This window comes from Synchiropus splendidus, chromosome 12 (assembly GCF_027744825.2).
Source record: "Synchiropus splendidus isolate RoL2022-P1 chromosome 12, RoL_Sspl_1.0, whole genome shotgun sequence".
Lineage (NCBI taxonomy): Eukaryota > Metazoa > Chordata > Actinopteri > Syngnathiformes > Callionymidae > Synchiropus > Synchiropus splendidus.
Window position 1 is genome coordinate 19,818,486 of NC_071345.1, and position 24,548 is coordinate 19,843,033.

The 24,548-nt window shown below is 41.4% G+C and overlaps 1 protein-coding gene across 2 annotated transcripts in view; it reads left to right on the forward strand.

The window, feature by feature from the left end:
• LOC128768154 (low-density lipoprotein receptor class A domain-containing protein 4-like) overlaps positions 1-24,548 on the forward strand; it is a 34,193-nt gene that overhangs the window by 3,559 nt on the left and 6,086 nt on the right. Inside the window, exons 2-3 of one of the 2 annotated variants that reach the window (XM_053880804.1) lie at positions 20,150-20,304; positions 22,305-22,367. In XM_053880804.1, coding sequence (XP_053736779.1) covers positions 20,150-20,304; positions 22,305-22,367 — 218 coding nt within the window. The remainder of the gene's footprint in view (positions 1-20,149; positions 20,305-22,304; positions 22,368-24,548) is intronic. The other variant, XM_053880805.1, reaches the window with a different exon arrangement.

A 24,548-nucleotide genomic window follows, 5' to 3' on the forward strand; every position in this document is an offset into this window, starting at 1 on the left:
TGTTTTTGTATGTCACTTGTAGATTTCTAAGAAACAGAAGGTGAAAATCTTTTGCGTATATGCAACACACCAACACTGTTATGCTGATTCTAGACCCTTCTAGACTTTGCATCATGGTCGCTTGGATCTCCTTTGTGTTTAGTTTCACACACCCCCACACACCGTCAGACTCACAACCTCTTGCCTTAGTATAACAAAATGCCCTTGGGACCAGGGCACATTTGTAGTCCAAGAGACCATCCATCAAGTATGTGTGCGGCAAGCGACCATGGGGGTTGGGTGTGTTTTTGGTGAGTATTTTTGTGACCTGTGTATTACCATGCACTTTTGGTCAAAATTGGACTAAAATGTTTTGGGCTCTCCAGATTTGTGTTCACACGCATATTGCGCTTCCATCAGAGACCAGACGCATATTGGCACACAAGCATATATTTCTGTTTTTTTTTGTGCCTCTCAGTCTCAGTCAAATGAAGTAGCCATAAGTATTACCCTTTGTGAACTCATGTCTCCCTGCATGTGTTGAATCCGAAATGTCTTGATGAAACAAAGAAGTGATTAATGCTTTGAAAAACCCTGCCTGTCTCAAATTAGTCAAGAAAGGGGCGTTGTCTGCTCTGTGCAAGATTTTGGGTGATCCCTTTGTTTTTGTGTGCAGTAACCCCCAGACAGAGAAATAATGACAAATCTCTTCAAGTGCTTCTCTGTTTACTTTGGATTTTTGAAGAGCTTTCATGGCAGTGCCTCCAGTTGGTGGCACTGGTGTGGGTCGGGCTGGCAGCGCTCAATAGGATCACTTGTGTTTGGGGGGGTTCTTCAGTGTCTAGGTGGCATTAAAATCCCTATGGCAAGTTGAATACCCATGTTAAAGCACTTAAATCCAAAGACAAAGGAGGACTGACTGCCATCTGACACTTCAGCTGCCGAGGAGGCCCATTATTAACATTTAGTCAGTTTGCTTTTTAAAGCTGTTAGTTTTGCTGACAACATCTCTAGTGATAAATGCACTCAATGTAGTTTGTTAAATTGTGTTTACTATCTTTGGCCTTAGTTTTGTTTTCGCTACAGTTTCCTTGTCAGTATAAGACAAGAACTAAAATGCAATAGTACAAGTAACGTCGTTCTAGTCAAGAGTACTAATTTCACAATATAATATCTAAACATTGCTGTATTATATCAACACCCGAAGCATCAAATAAAGACTATCTTTAAGTGACTTAAGCATCCCATGTAGACACAAAAGTCTGCCATCAGAGTTCATCTAACTGTACATTGATGTCCGGCCAATGTTGAGGCGCTATTCTCACTCACTATAAACAAACTGGACTAGCTCTACACTATGGGGGGGCAGTCAATTCCTGCCAAACGTACATATGCAGAGGTAAAATTCATCAACAAGAAGTGGAGATGGTGATAGTGGTGGTTGCTGGTAATCGCTAGAACTCACCAAGGTGATAGCACCTCTGAAGGGCGTGATGGACCTCGAGAGGTGGACTCCAAATCTTTTTTTTTTTTTTTTACTTTCACATTTGAGATTGCTCGCAGATTGGCCTTCTGTCTCTAGTGTGGATTGTGAGTCAGAGTGAAGTCACATTTGTTGTAGCATGGCAAGTATCGCCAAATTGCGTTCGGTAGGATGTGGCATGTGGATGTGATTGTTAGAGCTAGAATGTTGCGAGACGTATGACATAAGCTGCAATATAATGATACCAGCCATACACACAGGCAAGTTTCTCCCACTGTTCAAAACATTAACAAAACATTAATCAATCCTGCTACTTTTCTCCTCCACAATTCTTAGGTTTCAAAAGCATGAATCTAAATGAATGATGATACTATATAAATGAATGATGAAACGTATAGAGTGATACTTTTCTACCAACACTTGTCAGACCTTGTCTTTTACGAAGCGTGTATCGGTGTGCACATACATTAAGGGCAACATCTAAGGATTGTGATAATTACAACCTTAAATAAGGCCAACATTACATTACTGTACACATTAGTGACCTTAGGATTACACTGCTTAGTTGTCTTCTTCTCTTTTTTTGTGTTGTCCCTGTACATAATCTCACAAAACCTTGAGAGTTTCCTGCTGGGCCGTTGGCTGCTCCAAATTATGATTTTGCTTTAGTCCTGACCTTCTCAAAGGAATTTACAAGAACAACCCATAGTGCAGAGATAGAGACAGACTGGAAACATCCTTTCTTCTGGTAATAAATGAAAGAACGGAGCTCTCCCGGAGTCGGTGGCTTCATGCTGAGATTTAATTGTGTGGCACAGGCAGTCCAAGTAACCCAGTTTGTTGGTTATATTCAATGAATTATTCTGCGTACAAATGGACATTTCTTTTAAAAAGATGTCAGGCAGTTTAACCCCTCAGTTGGAGTCGTTTAGCACAGGACATGTGTGGGTGTGAGAAGATGGAGCAGATCCACTTCCTGATGCTAGTCCACCCACCGTCCCTTCCTTATTAGTGATTCAGAAGGGCTGTCTGATTTTTAGTCCTTCTCCCTTCCCACCCAGACACACAAGTCAGACAGCAGTGTCTGATAGCGACCCCCCCATTTTCCTCTTGGACCTCCCCCACCTCCCTCTGGCAGCCACCAGCTGACCCCAATCAGACATAGGGCCTGCGCTATTGTCTGGCAGAGGGAGATGAGACACACACACACACACACAAACACACACATATCTATATATATATATATATATATATATATATATATATATATATATATATATACACACACACACACACACACACACACACACACAATTTTTCAGTCTGAAAACAAGTTAGCTTGTGAGTTACTTGAATAATTTCATTCATAAATCGACAAAGTTTGTGTTTCCTGGAGTATTCCGCTTAAGTTTGGAGTTAAACAGCAAGAATATTAATCAGTGAGCAGAATAGTCGATTAAAATATTTTGTTACACAAGCCCTGTTATTATAATCCATAATTGAATTGTTCCTCGGTTGTTTATCTGTGCAGCATACTATTCTTCCGGGACGTTTCTTCCCCCACAATGGGACGGTCGCTCAAAGCAACAAGGACAGGTTTAATGACTTCAAACAAAAGCTATTCATGTTGCTCAAGTTGTATGTTGAATAACGTTGTTACTCTACAAATTGTGTAAAAAATATTTTTGAATTTACCAATCTCATTTTTTATTTTCTTTACTTATTTCTTGGATTATTGGACACACGTGCCATGAAAGCCCAATCCTCAAATTTAGTCAGTCAGTGGACATCTGTACATACATCTGGACTCCATTTTAACACATTTCGCACCTATAATCCAGGTTGGAGTTTGTGTGTCAGCGATAATGGCGAAAGTAGGTAAGTAAGTTAGAATTGTGATGATAATATTGAAGCAAACAAAACTCAGGTATCGCATTGGCAGGTAACCAAATTTGGGCATTGGGATAGGAAGTGAGAAACTGTGGATTGGTGCACACATACCTTTAATCACCTTCCAGGTAAAATTACACATAAGGTCTCAAATGTGTGTAAGTAGTACTTTTAAGAGTAGTGCTCTTTTACTTCACAGTAGCATTGCTAATGATGGTGAAGACTTCAGGAGCAGGAGATCTTATGTAAATTATTAATATAGGTCATAGACACAGCATCCGGCTTGGCCCAGCCCAACACGGTCTTTACTTGCTCCATCTGTTGGACCGCATCACCCAGCAGATCACCCACACTGAGAGCTTAGAAGCTTCAGAGAACTGTCTGCCATCATCCTTACTGGGGACTCATCATTTCCCCGCATTTTCAGCAGTTTCATTGTGACATTGTCATAGGTTCTGTCCTTGGGACATAATGATTCTCCCTGAGAACTTGTGGCCTCCCGACTAGTGGAACCCTGGGCTCAGAGTAATCATATCGTGAGGAAATGGGGGTCTAATTGGTACAAGTTTTTGGTTTCTCAGAGAAAGCTTCATTCCAATGATGAATTGCCTTTGTAAATCTGTCTGAGTAGACGAGTGGCACATTTGGGAGTCCCATCATTACAAGAGTGTGTTTATTTGAAAGTAGACTGCATGGTGAAGACTGACTAGCATGATCAGCGTCTTGAGTATGGAGTCCAAATACAGCTCCATGCATTTGCGTCCAATACGTCTACTGCAAGTGTGTATTAGGGCTGAACTACTTGGGGAAAAAAATTGAAATGTAATTTATTTTGACAATATTGCCATTACAATTTAGCATGATATTTTTTTGTGGGGGATTTGTGTTCTGCAGTATTCACCAAATACAAACAATAAATTAGCTTCCAATCACAAATCTGATATGGCTGAATATTTTTCAAGAAATTTCGATCCCAGCACCAACACCGATACCTTCACTTTCAATCTGGTTCATGAGCGATGCTTTTTTTCAATAAAAATTTTTGTCCCGTATAGATTTGCTTTGCTACATGTTAACTGAGAGCACTTTTTATTCATTGTATTGAAAATTGTTTTTCATTAAATTCAATCAAAAATGGATTTTCATTATTTTAGTAATATCTCAATTTCATTCCTTGACCAGCGTGTTGTTTTTGATTCAGCAGCAGTCTGTTTCTCTCTCTTGCATGCACCTCTTCATTGTATATATCCCTCACCCCATCCTCTCACTGTCGCCCAGTGTGGACACATATTTTGACCAATAAAGTGCGACTTTCACAGAAAAAAAAAAAAATGAAATTACAGAAACCAGCACCTAAATAGGAGCAGGCTTCTGTAATTCACCTTGATGAGTCGGCTCTTGGAGTCTCCACTTGCTTAACATTCCAGTGCATATACAGTATATTGCAATGTCACTTGATGGACAGTGTTTTTATGAATGGTGTCACATGCTGAATATGGGGAGACTTTAGCCTTGCTCCGCTGTAAGGAATCTTGTGAAGCTTGTCCATGTGGCCTGGTGTGTATGTAGAGCATATACTGAATATATATCTTCCAATGTTTTCAATTAATTTTTCACTATCCCCAAAGCCGAAATGAATGAAAGATGTCTGACAGCTGCATGTGCATCTTCTGTTTTTTTTCATTCCTATTCTCTTCCTCTTCTAATGTATATATAAGAAAAAAATCCCTTACTCGAGTCTCTGCTTATTCACTGATCACCATTTTTTTCCTGTTAGTTCACTCGGAAACTTATTTTCGTTTTGCAATTTTCACCTTGAGCTGAACTCCCTCTGCAGAGCTGTGGAAAGAGAGTTTGGCATGTGAAGCAGGTTGCTCTGAGTGCAAAGAGGGAGTTTGAGGGGAAAGTCGGTGGCAGTAGAGAAAAAGTCAAGACTAGAGTAAAGGCAGAGATATTAACTCTGTACTGGTGAATATTTAAACAAATTTTTATTCATACATTTATCTGTCATAAAAAGGGTATCACACTTCACACTTCACCACATGAGCTGTCCTTCCAATAGACATACAGTATATTGGGGAGTTTTGACATTTATTGAATTGGCAACAACAAAAGTGCTGAATCGCAGTCTATGCTGTCGCCGTCTTCAACTCTCTTTTAAGCCATGGCATTGCGTCATGATCGTTTCCAGTTAGTGGAAAACTAACCAGTGTCCTAACCCAACCCTCGACAAAGCATGTCACAAGGACCTATTTACCACCATCAGCTTGCCACCTTACCACCATATTTATCTGTCACTTCTACGAGTTATCGTCAGTTATAACTGATGTAGAACCTCCGCCACAGCTGTAATAGAACATGGCTTTTTCACTGCCAAAAGTATACATGTTTATTTTAATAATAACGGAAACAAGCTGCGTAATACAGACTTTCTTGATTTACCCACGCTACTCTCACAAGATGTTGATCAAAGTGAGAGAGATTACAGATGACAAAGATTTGTATCAGTGAAGTGCAGACCCAGACATTAAAAATTATCTTGATAAATGAATACTCTGGATCTTCATTAACTTCAGAAAAATCAACGTCTTTCCTCCTCATGCAGACAGCTGCGCAGCTGCAAGAACACAGCAGTGAAAACACAGTTAAACAAATCTGATGTTTATCAACCTAATAACGACAAAAACATGTGATCAAACACCCACACGTAGCGAGTCCAGGACCGCTGCGCTGTTCAATTTCTCCTGTTCCCCAGCACCAGTCTCCTGCAGCAGTGGGTGCACACCTCAGTGTCCTAGGAGTTTGGGAAGTTGTTTTTGAATAATGCAGTCCACCCAGACAGCGACCAGACCCTTTACTGCTCCACATTTATCATGTTTGTGTGGAGTTGTGCTCTACATGTAGTTTCAGGCATCTAGCTTCGAGTCGCCTGAGGCGAGAAGCTCACCCCCGTTTTCGGACTTTTGAGCTAAAGCATTTTGTCTTGAGAGGTAATCCACAATGCAAAACGCCCCCTAATCTCAGCCACATCTTCTCCCCTGGCACCACCTTACCATCTCTGAAGATTTAGCTGTCTTCACACGATTGTTGTCTACCTGTGAACCCCTCACCTCCATACTTGTAAGTTACTCGTTGTTCCTATCTATTCTGGAATTTCATGTTTACTACCACTATCTCCATCCTCCATCCGCAAAATCTACCACCACCTGTCCCTCAGCATGTCAGTTTGTGACCTGCCCAACATATCTGCATCTCCCCTGTTTCTTTCACCTGCATGGCCATTGAAGTCTGCTTGTGTCACTATTCACTCCCTCTGGGGAGTGCTGTCTATCCCCTCATAGTTTTTCACCAGGACTCCTCTTTTTCTTCTGCCTGCATCCTACCTCAGACTCAGACTAGCTTAAAGCTCACAATCCTGTCTGACTCCTGCTTCACTTCCACAACATTCTTCACATACTCTTCCTTCAACAGGATTCCTGTACCTAGGGGTTTCAGTTGTCTGCCAGACCCCTGACTGCCTTACTGATGTATTGAGCAGTTCCAGTCTGCCACCTGTACTGCCTTCACTTTCACTTAGTCCCCATGGCTCAGGAATAACCACAAAATGTTGCCCAACTTCATAGGAGCCAGGGGAGTACGATGCATGAAAGTATTGTATTACTGCAGCATGTGGCTTCATCATTTGCCAAAGGGCTTGTTCCTCTTTTTGGCTATAAACAATCTGCTCTCCACACTTGACTAACCTCCCCCGTGTTTGAGCCCCCTCAGACTTTCTGCCTCTTCCGATTTATTTGTACTGCTGTCCCACCTTTGGCCAACCAAAATATAAGGTCCATCCCCAAAAAACACTATTGCCTCACTTAATCTTTTCTCCCTGGCTGAACCCCTTTTGTCCATTTCTGTTTTTACTCTTCTGCTGCCCCTCCGCCCCTTTTTTTTTTCCATATTTTCTGCTGTTGCCGGAAGCTGTTGCTGAGCACCACATAGAGGTTCAGCCTGCGGTCACGGCCTGGTGTTCCAACAGGGGGGAGAGAGTTTAAAGAACCCAGTATATAGTTCCCTTTATCTAAGATTTTCTTTCCTCTTGTAGACACACAGGTTGAACTATCTCTAACCTTTGCATACAGGCTCTTACTTCTTTTTTGCTCTCCCTTTATCCATCCTTTTGCTCTCCTTTTCTCTTCCTTCCACTCTTTCTTGTCTGTGTCTCACGCTCCTGACTAATCCTGCCTGCAAGGCATTGCTTCATGGTTGTTAAGCATCTCAACCTGAAGGGTGGAAAAAAATAGAACGAGGGGAGGAGGTGCTAGTCATCTGCTGAAGTCTATTGAGCAACTTAAATCATGGTTGTTTTGCTCTGTTGGCTCAGCACAATCCGACTGCATGTGGAAGACGTGTTTGCAACCCTTCATGCAAGAGTTTGAGGGAGAGAAGAGGAGAGGGACAACTGAGATATCTGTTTTTTTAGGCATCTTCAGAGATTATTCCTTCCAGATGTGGAAGAAGATGAATGATTGCTATATCGACAGTGGGATAAGCAGCCAAATGACGAAGCTGACTTTACACCAGGCTTTTAGAGTTGCTTAGTTCCAATGATTCAGAGATCATGTGAGGATCCTCTCCGCCACGGCGTGCCATGAGAGCTCTCAAAACGAAGCGTTTTTCTGCTCAAGTTGCCCAAGATTTGTCAAGATGAGAGCATTACACTGAGAGGAGAATCAGAAAGTTTGTGAGAATATTGTGCTACACTACACGCTGGAATTATATAGAAAATGAGCAAAAAACAGTGTTTAAGCCTGGACGCAGTTTAATGTGCGCCCAAAGGCAGACTGTTGATAATGCAAATTGAGATAAAAAAAACTGTTGAAAATCATGTTGGTTTATTACACAAAATAACTGAATATGTTTATCTAAGTCATTTGATAAAAAGTAAATATTGTTTTTTTTTAAATCCAACTTACTTATAGTGTATGTGTCAGCACCTTCCTGATGATGAGTATTATTACTATTATTATTATTGTTATTATTATTATCGTTATTATTATTATTATTATTTGCATGATACAGTTGAGATGGTCCCATGGCCCATCTTTACTGGTGGCAGAAACAAGGTTTTGCCATGACTGAAACAGGTCTAAAACAGATCCTTCAGGGGATGTCAGACTGAATCATTTTTATTAATATTAAAAGAACTACTACTACTACTACATTGTTACGGCTGGTTCCACTGCCTCATTGCCAGTTGCTGGCATTAGCATCTCTGGCTGGAAATGGCTAACATGATTTCTAAGATTAGTTGCCTATTTCCACGCAACATATCTTACACATAGTGTGTGTCTAGTCAACTTCCAACCACCATCTAAAATGAGCCCAGGGAGCATTTTGGAGTGAATATTTGTTTTAATTCAGGAGGTTTCAGCTGAGTCTGACAGACAGATATGTGCAGCCTACTTGTCTCCATGTCCTCAAACATCGAGAGTGTTTGTCCTAATTCATAGTTTTCTTGACAATTCAGTTCTGCAGTTCTGTGCAAATTTAAAGTTCAGTTTCTCCATGACACATGCTGATGTATCTGAACTTTATGAGCCAAGAAGACCAGGAAAAGTGGTTTCTGTTGAGGAAAATTCACATTTTTCAGCCCACATATTTTAAGAATCCCCAACTAACCTTTATTTTTGGACAACTTTATATCTCTCAGAGCTTCCATGTGCCACCCACAGGATCTCATGGTGTCTGTTTGACTTCTCACAAAAGCCCTAGCCATTCGCAGCACATATGCAGCATGCAGCCTACGTCTGTTGGGTGTCTGCTCCCCCTGCCATAAAAGCCTACTCTAGACTTTTATGGCAAATATGGCTCACCCGTGAGGGCGAGGTGTATGCATGCGTGTGTGTTTGCGGTGTTGCCATGCCAGGAACCAAACAGTCAGACAAACAAAACCCACTCTTCTCTTCCTCCACCGTTTGTCATCGTTTTGTTCTTTTCATTTTTTGTTTGTTGGTCTGTGGCTTGGAGGCTCAAGGCGCCACACTTTGCTGCTTGTCTGCTTTCAACATCTGTTTGCCTTCAATCTTGTTTTCCCTTTACATACATTTCTGCCTCTCTTGGCTTCTTAGAACTAATATATCGTATGACTGCCAGCTTCACTCAGACCTTATCCCTCCTCTCTCATCAGCTGTGCTTTCCATCACCATCCATTGAAACAGCCAGTTTACAGTCTGCTTTTATTCATTTTCCTGCTCATTTATGTTACACATTTTTCATCTTAGCCTCTATTAGCTTTTCAAAGGCATTTTCATAATCTGTCTGCCAAGCCAGCTGAGCTATTTGTTCGAATGTCTGTTTAAGTTGCCTTTGGCGAAAGCACATGGTGCTGGTACAGCAACAGTCATGTAGGAACTGCTTTCTTTGGCTGACAGTGTAGTGTTCCAATGGAAATGAGCAACACAATGTTAACCATGAAACAAGTGTTTTATAATGGGGATAAGAGATATTTGTCATGGGTTTACACATTGCCATTTTCTTGGACAATGCCAATTGCTGATTTTTTTTAAAGACACTAACAAGCTGAAACCAATTTTTCCCAAATTCTCCTTGTCATTGCATGCAAAAGTCACTCTTTTTTTGAGTCAGTTAAATAAATCTATTAAATGTTTTTGACTTCATGCTAATTTTCTCCATTGCAAAGTGCATTTTAAAAGAGTAATAACGTTACTCTAATGGGACCTGCCTGAAAGTGAAAAGTGGAAAAAAACGACCAAAAGACCCTACAAGGATAGACGTTATACTGTGGGCCAAACAAATGCAGGAGCCAATGAGAAACCAAGTCCTTCTGAAGAAAACCCAAATGAAGACTTTGGGGCGGGGGAGTCAAAGTCCTGACCTGAATCCTATTGAGATGTGGTGGCATGACCTGAAAAGGAAAAAGCCATCTTCTTCAATGTAGCTGAATTGCAACAGCTCTGTAAAGATGAGTGCAAAAATTCCTCAGAGCTGCATAAAAAAGATTCGTCACGAGTGGGTGAATAGTCGATTGCTATCAAATAAAAAGATTACATGGGAAAGGTATTTTAATTTGCAGAATCACAGATGCGATTCGTTTATTTCAAGTCGCAGTTTCCCAGGCATTTCTTCTCCTTGTTCATTGCTATGATGCTGGAAGCCCAACGCAAGAGTCTACCCTGTGCGTTGGTTCCTGCTGAAACGTGTGCGTGTCACGTCATGTGCACTCATCAGTAAATTCACTCAACCACCAAAGTGAATTTGCTTCCATCCCAAGCTTTGGGACTCACCAAAGGTTCTTCTCTTTTACAGCATGGCTTCATGACTTCAGTTATGAAAGTACTATTTCTTTGAAGCAAAGTCATAAGTTTGAAGTGTGATTAATCAGAATTTATTTATGGTAATGAATTATATTTTCTCTCACCCTTTTTTGTGGAGGAATTAGAATTGACCATGACTCTGTTTCTTATTGCTTCCTGATTTCTACTGAAGTTTAGAACAATTTCTATTTCATATGTTGCCTGTAGCTGCATCCAAAGTTGCAGAGATATATTGTTAGCAGAGACTCTATTAGTGCTTGGGATTCGCATTATTCTATCATTTGCCGGAGAAGTTATCTGAGCACTTCCCTCTATCTTTGTGTAAATCTCTCACATGACTGTCTGATGCAGGCCCAACTAACCAACAGGGAACCACCATGACTAAGATGCTATCAGGAGTGTCATCAGTGGTATGAGTTGTTACAAGTCTGGACTGCGTTTCTGTCTGGGCTATCATAACATGACATGGAAGTTTTGGATAGATTTTTTTTGTCTAGTGTGTAACAACATTATTCACAATGATATTGCATATGATAGTGGCGATCTATTGCCCCCAAGTCTGGGCAGGGAGGAACTTTGAGCTAGATTTAAAAATCTTTCGGGTGAAGTTGTTTGTTTTTGACCCATGAATATTTGGCAAAAGCAAGCCTTTATCAATAATCAATTAATACACACACATTTTAAATTTTCCGAACTAATGCTCACAGTTTTCTTCAAAGTTTCACTGGACCTTCCGACTTATACAACAGCAACTGGTGCGACTTGTATGTCTTAAACTGTATAATTTCACATGTTCTTAAATGTTTGTTTCACACTGACTGATGTGGCCAAAAGGTAAACATTACGCCATGTCTGTGAGACGTGCCAATGATTACGAATACTGCCCTTTTATGGTCTTTTAGTGAAATGTAAGAACAACCATGCCATGGTCCTACAGTTGACACATTAGGTGATTTCAAGTTAGTTCAGTCTCTCGCTTTATTCTCATTCGGTAAATGACCAAATTAGTTTAATCTGTTTTTTTCCCCTGCGGACTGCAGTAAAAACTCAACATTAAGCAGGAATCACAGTTTTTGCCAGATGTTACTTGTGTGCAGACAACAAAAACCAATGGACTATTTTCATGAACCAGATCATTTCTTTAAAAAAAACAGCTGACTCCACTAGTTTGTATCAAGTTCTAGTCACTTGTCTGTGAACAGGTCAATTTGGTCAAATCGCTGAGTGAATTGTTCTTTTGGTCATTGATTATATACAAGCACAGCTAACCCCCCAAACCACCCGCTTCCACACTGACCCTAGCAGACCATGATCTCCCAACAAATATACTCTCTTTCTCTCGCTCACTCTCTCCAACCCTGACATTAGTCTGACCCTGCAGTCTGGCCCAATCACTCAGAGTGTAGTCAGTCTGGTTTTGTAGCAGTGTGGGGGGTGGGGGGACGGTGTCTAGACGCTATCCTGTCTGTCTAGCGCTGATAATGTATACACACACCGACGCACCTGAGAGATTGCATACTAGTTCTGACTACATGAGCATGTGTTTGCTTAAGTCATTGCTGGGCTGTTTATACTGACACCAGTATTTGTCTCATGCATGATGTGAATTCTTCTGTAGATGAAAGGTCAAAGGATAAGTGGATTGTAGACTGGTTAGGTGTGGCATGGTGACAGTCATTTTTTCAGCCATAAATGTCTTTGACTAATACAGCAATATAAATGCATGCTATATAAAAGTACACTGTGCTGTATACTGTCTAGAGTGACGCCATCTTGCTTATGTCAAGGAGTTTAAACTGATATTGGATTCCATGTCAATGGTTAATCTCAAGGTTTTCTTGAATCGTGCTTGCCCCCGTTTGAAAAATTGCAGTGTCACATCCCCCTCAAATGGTTGATGGTTGCTCTCTGTTGACCATGTTGATGGGGAGCTTTTTTGCTTCTTTCCAAATTCATGAATCAATATTTTGTCCATGCATTTTGCGTGCAAATACAATTTGCACATGCTAATTAATGCAGTTGTGGTTAGAGTTGAGAAGTACACAGCGTGCCAAGGTAGCTATCAGTTGTCTGCATCTATTCATCTCTCTTGTGACTTCTGGTTCAGAGAAATATTTTGCAGGAATTCATTCCAAAATATTTTTGTCATTTTGTGCGTCTGCTGTCTTGTATCGGTCATGAGCAGTTCTCATGACTGAATAAAAAAAAAGGGAAAATGACAGAAAAGCTTCTGCCTTATGACTCGGTTCCTCTTACCCTTTGCTGTAATGTGCTAAGTTAGTGAGATTTGCGCTTGGGTTTGCACGACAAAACACGGTTTAACTTCAAAACAAAAAATCTTCACATGCTGCTCATGCAGGAGGATCAAGGGAGACATCATGCACAGTAGTCTGTTAAAATATAGTGTTGGAAGTTGAAGGGTTAGTCATTGGACAATGCAAAGCCATAATTACGGGCTGTTTTTTGTGCCTTGAATGGCCACAGCGTGTCTGCCACGTCCCTGCCTTCTCTGTTTATCAGTCTACTTCTCTGTCGCCCTCTTTTTGCTTGCTCTGTCGTCTCTTTGGCTAACTGACCTAAGGCTACCTGTCCCATGACGTGCACAGACGCTCGCGCACACAGAAGATGCACACATGAAAATGCTTCTCTCCTCAGGGTTAAGCTGCACTAAACTAGTTTATTTATTTCCATGGAGAGGCTGGTTGTTGTAGAGGATAGGAGCGTAACTAGGCTGATATCTGCTGCATGCTGTGATGCAAACGCACACATACACATACATGCACACACGCTGTGAGATTTTGGTGGAGAGAAACTGTTGCTGCCAGGCTGATACCAGCCGTCTAGACATTGCACAGCACTTCTCCCAAGGGACTTAGAATGATGTGTGTGTGTGCACACACGCACATTCGATTGCTTCCTCTCCTTTTCTGTTTCCTTCCATCACTCCCTGTGACACTGCGAGCGTGTGTGCCAGTCGGGTTGCTGCCATGGCGCTCCAGCAGCTCCAGGCCTTGTTGATCACGGCACCATGCCGAAGGGTTGCCATGACAACAGCAGTGGCAGAAAACGGGCCCGTCAGTGTGTGCTAGTGTGTGTGCCCAGTGTCGTGGGCAGTAGGCTGTGAACCCAGCAGGCCTCTAGCTTGGCTGGAGCTCTCTAGGGACTCCACAGAGCAAGTTTGAGCGAAGGCAGCAACTTTTATTTTTGTAATTTGCTGTTTGGCTGCGGCTTTCTCTGTATAATAAAAATGGGGGCTGATAATAGTTGAGCAGTGAAACTGGTTTTGGAGGCATCTCTGTATTCTGCAATGAAACGTCAACTCTGTGCTGAGTCACAGGAAATGGGAAATGACTGCAAAGGAAACTGGCCAGCTGAGGGTTTTGTTGATCGTGTGTGGAATAAAGATCTGCCTTCTGCCTAGCATTTCTTATAGCACTGCAGTCAGTGAGTGAGTTGCCTCTGTTCAGGTAGGCATTCCGATTTTGTCAAATGAATGAATGGCATACAATAAACTGAGTGCAACTTGACACGTTTATGCTGTTACCTCCAAGTGGCCTTTTTTAAAACAATGTATTCTCTAAAATCTTGTGATGAACCCACTGATGTCAGATGAGAAACAAGTTAACAGTTCTGCTTTAAAAACCACAAGCACTATGCTTTCTGATTGTTTAATCCTGCCATGAAGTTCCTCTAAATTTTGTCTGGGATATCCGTGTGAGCACCAAGGCAAGTTAATTTGTGAAACCCAATTTCTACACGAGGAAGAAGTCCAGATTCATAAGGATGCCGCTGTCATGTTATCAGTTCTTTTACCTCAGAGTTTGCATTAAGTCATTGGATGTTAGCTGCTTACATAGTGACCTGTGGAAGTTTGGAAAGATAATCATTAGGGTAGGGTGATATATCCTGTATCGTTTTTGAGCTTCAGCAGTATTTCATGGCTAATGCTTGGCGACCCTCATGAGGAAGTTAATAAGTACCATGTGTATGTCCATAAATGCAGTCATGTTTAATGCATATTATGATCATATTTTATGGCATATGGGCATGGGAGTTGTCCTTTGTAATATTGGGTGGCATTTTCTTTTCTTAAATGTCTAGGTTATTTCTAGGAAAACATTTTTGACTGCACTCTTTGGAGTTTGTGCTCCCCGCATAGACAACAGATTGTGCTGATGTTCAAAGTCGCACAGATCTTTTCCATTGTAATAGTCATAATGCTATGACCAGAAGAGACTTGCAAGATTTTTCATGTCTACAAATTTGAAGAGGTGAGGGCATATTGAAAAAGGTTGAAAAGATTAGTCCGAGGCAAAGGTTCAGTGATGCATGTAGGCCAGTAAAAGCTTTTCCACGCGGTGCAACCCCAATAGACGATCCGCAGTAATTATTGCTGAACGAGTGAACGCTGATATAAGGCGGACTGTAAGAAACATTACCTCGTTGGCTGCCCAGCAAAGTAGTTCAGAGTGCCTTCAGTTACTGTCATGTCTTGCATTCATGTAGCATACTGACTACATATGAGCGGAAGTCTCCTTCTCCAATAATGGCAGGCTTGTGGATACACACCACTGATCCTGGTGAAGGAAGTCTGTGCTGCAGCTGCAGGGCTCAAAATGTTTAGATAAATGGATTATTCTTGTAATAACACCAGACCAGAGGAGTAACGCAGACTGCCAGCACACAATGTTCTGTCGACGCTGTACACTGTGTTCTGGAGCCCCTCTGCTGGGTGTATACTGGGGTTGGGCCAGCACATTTTTCGTCTTGAATCTCTCTTTCTTGCTCACTCCTCGACTTCGCCTTCGCACTTCCTTCCTTCCGGCGTTTGCATTTTCCCATGGCCAGGATCTTCCAGCACCGAAGTAAATGGTGATATCTAACTGGCCACTGATAGGCGTGGCAAATTACTGTAGCTTCCAGGTTGTCCTGAACTTCTTGAAAGCTTTTCTTGAGTTTTGCTTTTTGCATTATATGATAGGAATTACCTAAGTGACCTTTGTCTTGTAAGGGACGTCTTTTTTGAAAATAAATGCCCTTGTTTTTGGACAATTATCAACAATGCCGTCATTGTAACGTAAATATGTCACATTCTCATATCATGGTCCAGCTATAGTGCATATTTAAGTTGCGAACTCTGACACACAAAAGATAGAGAGAGAGTTCAGGTCAAAGATATTACCTGTTCATGCTCACTTCATTTCTTTACTGTATACTTTGAAAACTAAAACATGACGGCCATTTTTCTTTAATACTGTATATTATACCTTTACCGCTCAGATTATGCTACGCCTTTGGCTGAAGCAACTTAAAGTTGACTGCTTTACAACGCAATTTCCTGAACACATTTTCCTCCCATTTTCTATCCTCCACAGACTGGAATGAATAACAGCTCAGGCTCACATTTTTGCTGCAGCTGCTTCACATTAAAGCACTCAGCAGGGGAAAACTGGCAAGCTTTTATTGTGAAGCAGATGCAGGAAAAGCTTCCTCCCAGTTCCACATACAGGAGTTGGACCTTAATGCTTTTAGCTTTAAGGTGCTTCCACGTCCATTGCACTTATCGCTACATGGACGTCTTCTAAGGAAGGCGACGGTGGTTGTCGTGGCTCTCTCTCATTTTTGTGACATCACTGCACGTTCACGGAGCCGTGTCACCACTGCCAGCTGTGTGGCAACGGATGATAAGGCGTTCATGAGGCTTCGTTTCGTTTGCAAAGTCTATTTAGGATGTCTGAACCCTATTCATGGTACAATGATGAAAGAGTGTTTGATCAGTGACAGTGATAGTGGACAACCCAGAGGTAACGGCTACACTGACGTTCTGTTGTCATCAGAGGAAATTTTTTTATTTTTTAATTTTTTTTCATTAATGCCACAAACGTCAGATTTGCGCTACTACTTGCTAGTACAAGTGTAGCAAAGTGTCCCCTGTCTGTCTTCTTGGAAAGCATGTGCGGTTGTCTTGCACCGATGATAACAACCAGAACTGAATTCAGGAGCTACACTGAACGTATCATTTTAGATGTCATGTTTATATTGTTATTCGAATAAGACAGTTTAAGCACCATGAGCAGATGTGTTAAATAAGGTACATAGATGTACGTCGATGTTTGAAATTGTTCACATGGACCAATAAAGACTCATTCCTGTTTCTCTGATGCTAGATCAACCGAGCTTTTTGAACTCTAAATGACAGTTACTCAAGTTCCCTTGTCGTCAATTGATACTAATTGACCTTTTTCTCTTCCTTTTTTCCCATTGAGAATTGATGAGTGAATCACTAAGGAACCGAATCTTTAAGCAGTATCCATAACGGGATCGAATCATTAAAATCTTATCAATTCCCATCCCTACGCTCAACCCATTTTCACCAAGCATTTAAAAGCTACCTTCAGAGTAAACGGTTGTGCAGTACAAAAAAATCTAACTCATTTCATGCCTGAACTGTTAATAACTGCGCAACTGAGCTGGTCATTGGTGAACATGTAAACATAAACTCTGTAAATATCTGATACTGTTGTGTAATGGTTTGACATTATTAAAAATATGAGTCAAATGACAATGAAATATGCTGCAAATGCGCTCATGTGTGTCCATTCCAAGGTTGTGTACAAGCAAAACGGGTCTCTCCGGCTTTAATAGGGCCCACAACATTGTCTATCCAACATATTGCTTGTCAACTTCAGATTGTTTATAATGGGACCCCAGTCATCCATTGTGTCTGCATTTATTTGAATCATTTTAATTTTAATTGAATATTGAACTATTGAACAATATAAGAACAGTTCTTATACTCTCTGTTTGTGACATGCGCACGCAAGTGGACACTGAATTGAAAGCTGTGAGTTGCACTGCTTTGCTGCAGAGCATATTTAAAATTGTCACAATGCACTGGTGAGTCATCACCAAAATATAAAATATAAATATTTTAAATACTTTACATCCTTGTCAAGAGGAAGGCACAATCATAGCAGGGATGCACCGATCCGATCCCGATAGCAATTCCAGTGTTCGAGTATTCATCTTCTTTCCATGCTGTGGGATGACACTGCTCATGCTGTGAGTAAAGGACAAAAATGACTTCATATGGAATTACAAACTTGATGTTTATTTAAACGAAGTGTTTACCAAATGTTGTCTGCGCTACTGCACCACTTCAAATCGGTGAGGATCTATTTATAGCGGAGCTATGCGCAGGCTTCAAGTTGGAGTGCAGAGGAACGTACAGACAGGAAGTCAACCTGTGAAAAGTGACGTGAATCTGGGAAAATTTCGTAATAAAACTTGATGTGTTGACATTATTCACATTTTACTGCGAGGGCAAAAGCAAAATCCCAGCATAGGCTGCATCTCCACGCTATATGAAACCGAGACCAAAGCATGGCGCCTAACCATTTGAGTGTGGATGACTATAGTTCTTGATCATAACTAAGCATGTGTTGGGTATTTGTTCTTATTCATTTGCTCAATGAAGTACTTCCCTCAATACACACACGCGCAGCTGCTGTGGACTTCCTTCATTCGAGTCCTCTATAGACGGTGAACCACGATTGCATGGTGAGCCCAAATACATATAACTATATTATCCATTACTGGTCTCTTTAAATGCATCAAGTATCTAGAAATCCAACCGTCCAACTGCCGTTGCTAAAACTACTGCAGCAGTGCTGTATCTGCTGTTAGCTGCTGCCATGATGTCATTATGACGGGCGTCGTATGTGATGTCAACAAACCACGTTTAAATGCCAGGATCGGCTCTGCATTGGCAGTTTTTCACCCATCATCCCACTCTAAGAAGCTGGATGGGGTACCAGGATTGGGATCCGGGCAACCCTAATTAATAGCAGTGTCCATGTGACTCGCGACTTGAGCTCTCAAAAACAGTTATTTAAGACACAAAGAAGACTTATTTACCTGGACACCATGCAGCTTTCACATCGTGGAGGAGCCAAGCTAGTGCTGATAGGCCTGTGTCCACATAGCAACAGGAAAGGAGCTGGTTGACCTGTGTCTTACGGTAAATAGCTGCAGTCTAAAAAGGGCTTAATGTGGCTCACTCACTGGGAAGGTTCCATATAATGGTCAGAGCAACTTCAGAGACTACAAACATGGTTGACTTGATCATGGCGACCGTATTGCCGGTATTCATCCTAATAATAAATCATGTGATGCAGCCATTTATTAACGTCTGTTACACACTGTTTGCACCACTATAATCACACAGGTCTGTGTGTTCGTCAACCTGTACGCGTCATAGCTCTAGAATAGTTTGGACTTTGGCTGCACATCTTGAAAACCAATCAAGTCCACTGAGCCTCTGTAGTGGTGTTTAGGAACGATAAAAACATGATTTTCCCTCACAACCAAAAACACGCTTCTTCGTCTTTCCATGTGTTCATTAGCATAGAGATTGTTTATCCTGGGCGGCTCGTCAGTCCATGTCTCCCATGATCCTTTGCATGAGTTACATGAACGCAGAGCTGTTGAGGCCACTGACTGTAGTTCCGGGGCGTTTCTCCAAGGAGGTCTTATTTTTAGAACAAAATTAGTGACAAAATTACTCATTTTCACTGACACTATTGGAGCATGGAAAACCAATGCAGCAAATACCTGCACAAAACCTACAGTCATTGTCCACACACCCTCATACTCCACATTTAATGAACTTTTGACAAGCACTCGCACACAAGCAGAGAAAAAGGCATCCAGCAGTGCGTTGGATTGTGTCAGTGGTCAAGCTCGATGCCAAGACCAAAGAAGTTCAGGTCTTCTGCTCAGAACAGTCTGACAGCACCTAACACAAGACAACACGCAAGCAAGCAAGAGAGAGAGAGAGATCGCTCGCCAGTCTGGAATCTGGGTAGACAGTTGTGGTGAGAAGAGCACTGGGTTCAGAGGGATAGGTGGGTGGTGGGCGAAATCGTACAATGAACAAGAGGCAGACATGACTGAAGCTGCAGGCATTGTGACTTACAGTGGTGCCCATGTGTGCATGTGCTAGTGTGTGTGTCTCAGTGGCTATTGTGAGTGACACAAGGACCACATTTATGCGGAGTGCTGACAGAGAATCCTCTGTGTTCAGCCAGGGATGCAACAGAAATATGTCCTTACTGTATTTGAAGAACCAAACAAGTGAGACTGATCAATGCCGCCCTCTACTGGCAAAATGTTGCTGCGACTTACAGACCCAGTTTGCTTGTTTAGCGTCAAGTCCGCATGAATTTGATTTATGTTTTTTGTTTCGCTGTCTGTTCACAGACAGTTTTGCAGCTAAAGTTGAAGCAGCGTGGTATTAATAAATATAAGAAGCTTATGATTGAAAGTGGTGAAGCATATTATCATTTTTTTATTTTAAGTTTTGGTGTATTGCTTTTTTAATTTATCCAGTGACTGGATTGTACTTTGCTTTAATAAAACAGAACCGACCACTGCTGTGTCACTTATTGTTGTCCTCTGTTTCTGTTTCATGCAGCTGAACTGGAGTTTGTTCAGATCGTCATCATCATTGTGGTGATGACAGTGATGGTGGTGGTGATCATTTGCCTGCTCAACCACTACAAACTTTCCACCTGGTCCTTCATCACAAGGCAGAGCCAGGGCCGCCGTGATGACCACGCCCTGCAGCAGGTCAGTGTTGGTGATGGTCACTCATGTGGACACATCTTTTACCAAAAATATTCATTATTGCAGACAAAGAGAACAAGGCGTGATGAAGATTTGATCAAATTTTTAGAAAGAGTTTCTTGAGGAAAAGTATCAAATGAGTTTGTCAAAGCATCAAGCACCAATGTCAGTCATTCTAAAGCATTTGAGAATCTCTAAATACAAACATCTATTTGGAAAATTCAACTGTGATCATGTCCAAAGTGAAGTGAAGGCTGAATCTGAGAACATTTACTATTGTAAACGCCTTTCACCTACATTGCCTCATTTGTTTTTATTTGAAATTATGTTATGTTGCTTTGACCAATTCTCTATTTTGATTTTAATATTCTACTCTTTTTTCAATTGTGATCCTGATGATCCTGGATGATGAACCCGTTCAAGCTTCCTGTGGGTATTATATTAGTCTCTTTGTGCCCTGTTGTCACCAAACTGCTCTGTAGCTCCTGAACAGAGCACACTTGTCTCCCCAGCTTCTTCCCAGTAAATCTGGTTTGAGCTCTCTCTTTTTTTAAATCCCAGTTGGAGTTCTTGTCCCAGTTTATTTCCGCAGAGGTAAGAGCTTCGTACAGTCTGTTAGGGGAACTTGCTAAATTGGTTTTCTTCAGCGTCAAACTCTGTTGGGCCTTGATGTTTAATTCAGTGCAGCGGCACTGTCTAGACGGTCCTAGAAACACAGACACACTGGGAAAGAAGCAGACATGCTCACCAGTGCATCTGTGGCAAGTGAAGCAGAACCCTGTGCACATTCAGATGCTTAATCATCCCCAATGTCTGCCTCTGCTTTTCAAAAATGTGCATTTTGTTTAGTGTGACATGAATCCTTTTCTCCATCGTTGATGTACGCGGCTCAGCTGTTGAATATTGACCACAAATGTTCTGCAATATCCAGTGAACTGCATTAGTATTCCAGATGTCTGGATGTTTTTCGGTTTTGTGACCACTAACTAATTTGTGACGGCAGAAAAAAGAAAAATGTCCGCAGAAAAAATTGTAGTGTGCACCTATTAAGAATGTTTTTAGAGGCTCAAAAATGCTGGTAACCGTTATATAAATTTGACACCGTTAACTCTGGTACAGCCAACAAAAGACTAATACAATCTAATATATGAAACATAACAACAGTGCATGAAAAGGAAGTATGCAACAAATGCTCATAAAGCACTACTTACTCTGTCATATAACCTGTTTTACTTCAACCATGTGAAAGGTTAGGGGACAGTTACATAAACAAACTGCAAACCAATTTTCATTTTGCTAAAAGTTACAGAAGATGAAGAATTAGTTTCGAATGATGTGAATTTGTTTTCATCCCTGCAGACATGTTAATATTCAGCACAGTTGGAGGTTCTTCTTTTGATTGTTGCTCTAAACTAATGCAGTGCTGATAAGTAGGTTTATCTACTCAGCGTCTGAGCTTGGTGACTTCCCCGCTTTTTACCATCCATGGTTTTCATCTCTGCACTGCGGCTGCTGCGCAGCACTTCATCAAAGCGACTGGTAAAACCGAGAGTGGTTAAATGTTTTGTGAGGAAGCATAGTACTGGTGTTCTTTCTGTAGCAGGTACACGATAATTATCGACGTCCGTGTTTTGTTCTCGTGAAGTCTCAGAGAAATGAAATGTGGGCAGACGACAGAGCATCCAGTGATTCTTCCTTTGTGCTTATTTTTCAGTGCTGGTTTGTTTTCCCAAACAGCAGAGCAAGCATTGTACCAGATTGTCTTTCATCTTTTATATACTCATTAGCTTGTTACATTTTGGACTTTGCCCTCAAGTTGATGGTGGTACAATGATTCATTTATTTACTTCCTTGGCATGAAAATGATTCCGCTATAAATATGGGTTGTCTGGAATATAAATCAATGTTGTCCTTTGAGTTGACTTTTATTTTTTTATTAAATGAGCTCACCTCTTTAGTGTCGAACAATGATCACACCAAGTCTGTTTTCTGTTCCTGTGTAGGATGGTTGTCTATGGCCTTCAGACAGCAGCTCTCGACAAGGTGCCTCAGAGGTAAGACCACCTGTACGCAAAGCTCTTTGACTCTTGCCTTATTGATACAAGCATTTAGAAGACAGATCAGCTCGAATAAAGAGCTCATATCACCAGGTCACAGCTTAACACAGTAAAAAATAGGGCTAAACAGTAAGTGGCACCCCCTGCCTGTCTGCTTGTGCGGGACTGCTGCTGCTCTGCAGACACATAATTCCTGCTTTTTAAGGCAATAAGAAGTATCACTGTGAGTTATTGAGGTCACCAAACATGGTTTACCGCTAAACCAGTAAAAAAGGAAAATTTAATACTAACCATTGTGGAGTTTACCACAGTAAATAGAATACACACTTACACATTAATTGTGACTCTGTTGTAACTCAAAATAGATGCAGATTAGAAATTAAGTGATCTGTCGCTAATGTCACACAGACATAACTGAGTGAGCTCTTCATTTATTTAACCAAAATCATGCAAAATCATTCTTTACTAATCGGAGAACCACTGCTGCCTCCTTGCTCACTATTATAAATTTGTTGTGTATGTCTGGGCGACTCTACAGTGTGAAAACGACTAATGTTCTTGTTCTTCTTTTTTCTTAAACAAGTACTATCTTTTGCAAAAAAAAAAAAAAAAATCTCCACACGACCAATTTGTTGAAAAAAATTGAGGGAAAAAAACATCTCATAGAGTAAGCATTAACATGAGTCCAAAAAGTTGGACATACATGATGGGGCCCTTTTAGCAGAGGACGTACTGATGGTTTTCTCCTGGCTCTGTGGTGCATTTGGATCGAATTCACCACAAAGTCACAGGTGCTTGGATGGTATGGGCACCTGTGTGTAAACACAAAAGAGATCAGGTGAAAAGAGCTGAAGAAAAGTGGGCACTGAAGGATGACAGCAGATAGAATTAGTGTCGTTAAAGCATCCTGAGAGACCAGGGAAAAGGGGGAAAAAGCCACAGAGACATGGACGCAGTGGGAGAAGCAGCGACTCAGAGTGGGTGGCTGATAGATGAAGGGACTGCGTGGGGGGGATGGTTTGTTGCGTCATTAATCAGCAACACCTCCCCTGACACTGTCTAGACAGCCGTCTGAGAGCCGCCCAGCTTTACTGCACTCTGCTCCCTCCATCAGCTACACCGCTCCCTCCCGATCCTTCTCTCGTCTATTGATCCGCCCGTCATTCTCCCGCTACAGTTCTTTCACTTTTTGCACTCCAGCTCTTTTCTCTCTCCCCTCTCTTTATTTGCATGCCACCTTCTCAGATCTTCATTATTTCCTTATCGCGACAGCTAGTTTCACTTCCTGTCTGCTCTTCTCACGTCCTGCACCGCCAAGTTTCTCCAGTGATTCTCCTCTTCCCCCTCCGGACAGCGTTATTACAGATTTTAATGGAAATGGTGTCCTTGTCATAATCACTGAGACGTGTTTTGTTCATGAATTAATAACACTCACCTGCTTGACACATCCCAATGTAACAGGTTCAGAGATGTGGTCCAATGGTCCACAGTGTGTACCATACTATCAAAGCAACTCAGCACACGGTGTACAGCTAAACTGTGTACACAAATTTCTGTGATAGAATCACCAAATGTCAGAATAAGGAGAAACGTGCTGTGTTGGCTCTTAATGCAGTTTTGTTTATTTGCTGACAAACAGAGGGGGACGTTTCTCCACCAACTTGACACTACTGGGTAGCGTGGTACATCAATCAATTCAATAAATGTCAAAATGTCTTTCCTTTCTTCCTTGTTTCATTGTCGGACCGCTTCTGAACTTCTTGGACTACATTCTGTAAAGCAGAAATCCTGTTTGGACAAGTTGTTTCTTCATTGTGGCAACATTTTGGAGGACTGTGCTGCCTGTTTGTAGCATTACCCACTGAGCTTCTCATTCAGCTGCGACATGACATCAGTTCCTTGGTTTTCAGTGTGTTAGAAGGCTCCAGGGGGCGCAGGTTTGGTCTGGAGATTGTGTTTGTCTTCTTGCTTTGTTTAATGCCAATACAATGTATAAATAATTATAGTTTCTATACTTCATCGCCATCATAGATGCTTCCAAGATGTTATAAAGCGTTTTGAAAAACCTCATTAAATATATCCTGAATAATCAATGTTGAATGAAATGAAAACAAATATCATGCTATATGTATATATTTTGCCATATCGCCCAGCTCTAAGTGTTATATTTTATAACTCGTGTCAAACAAG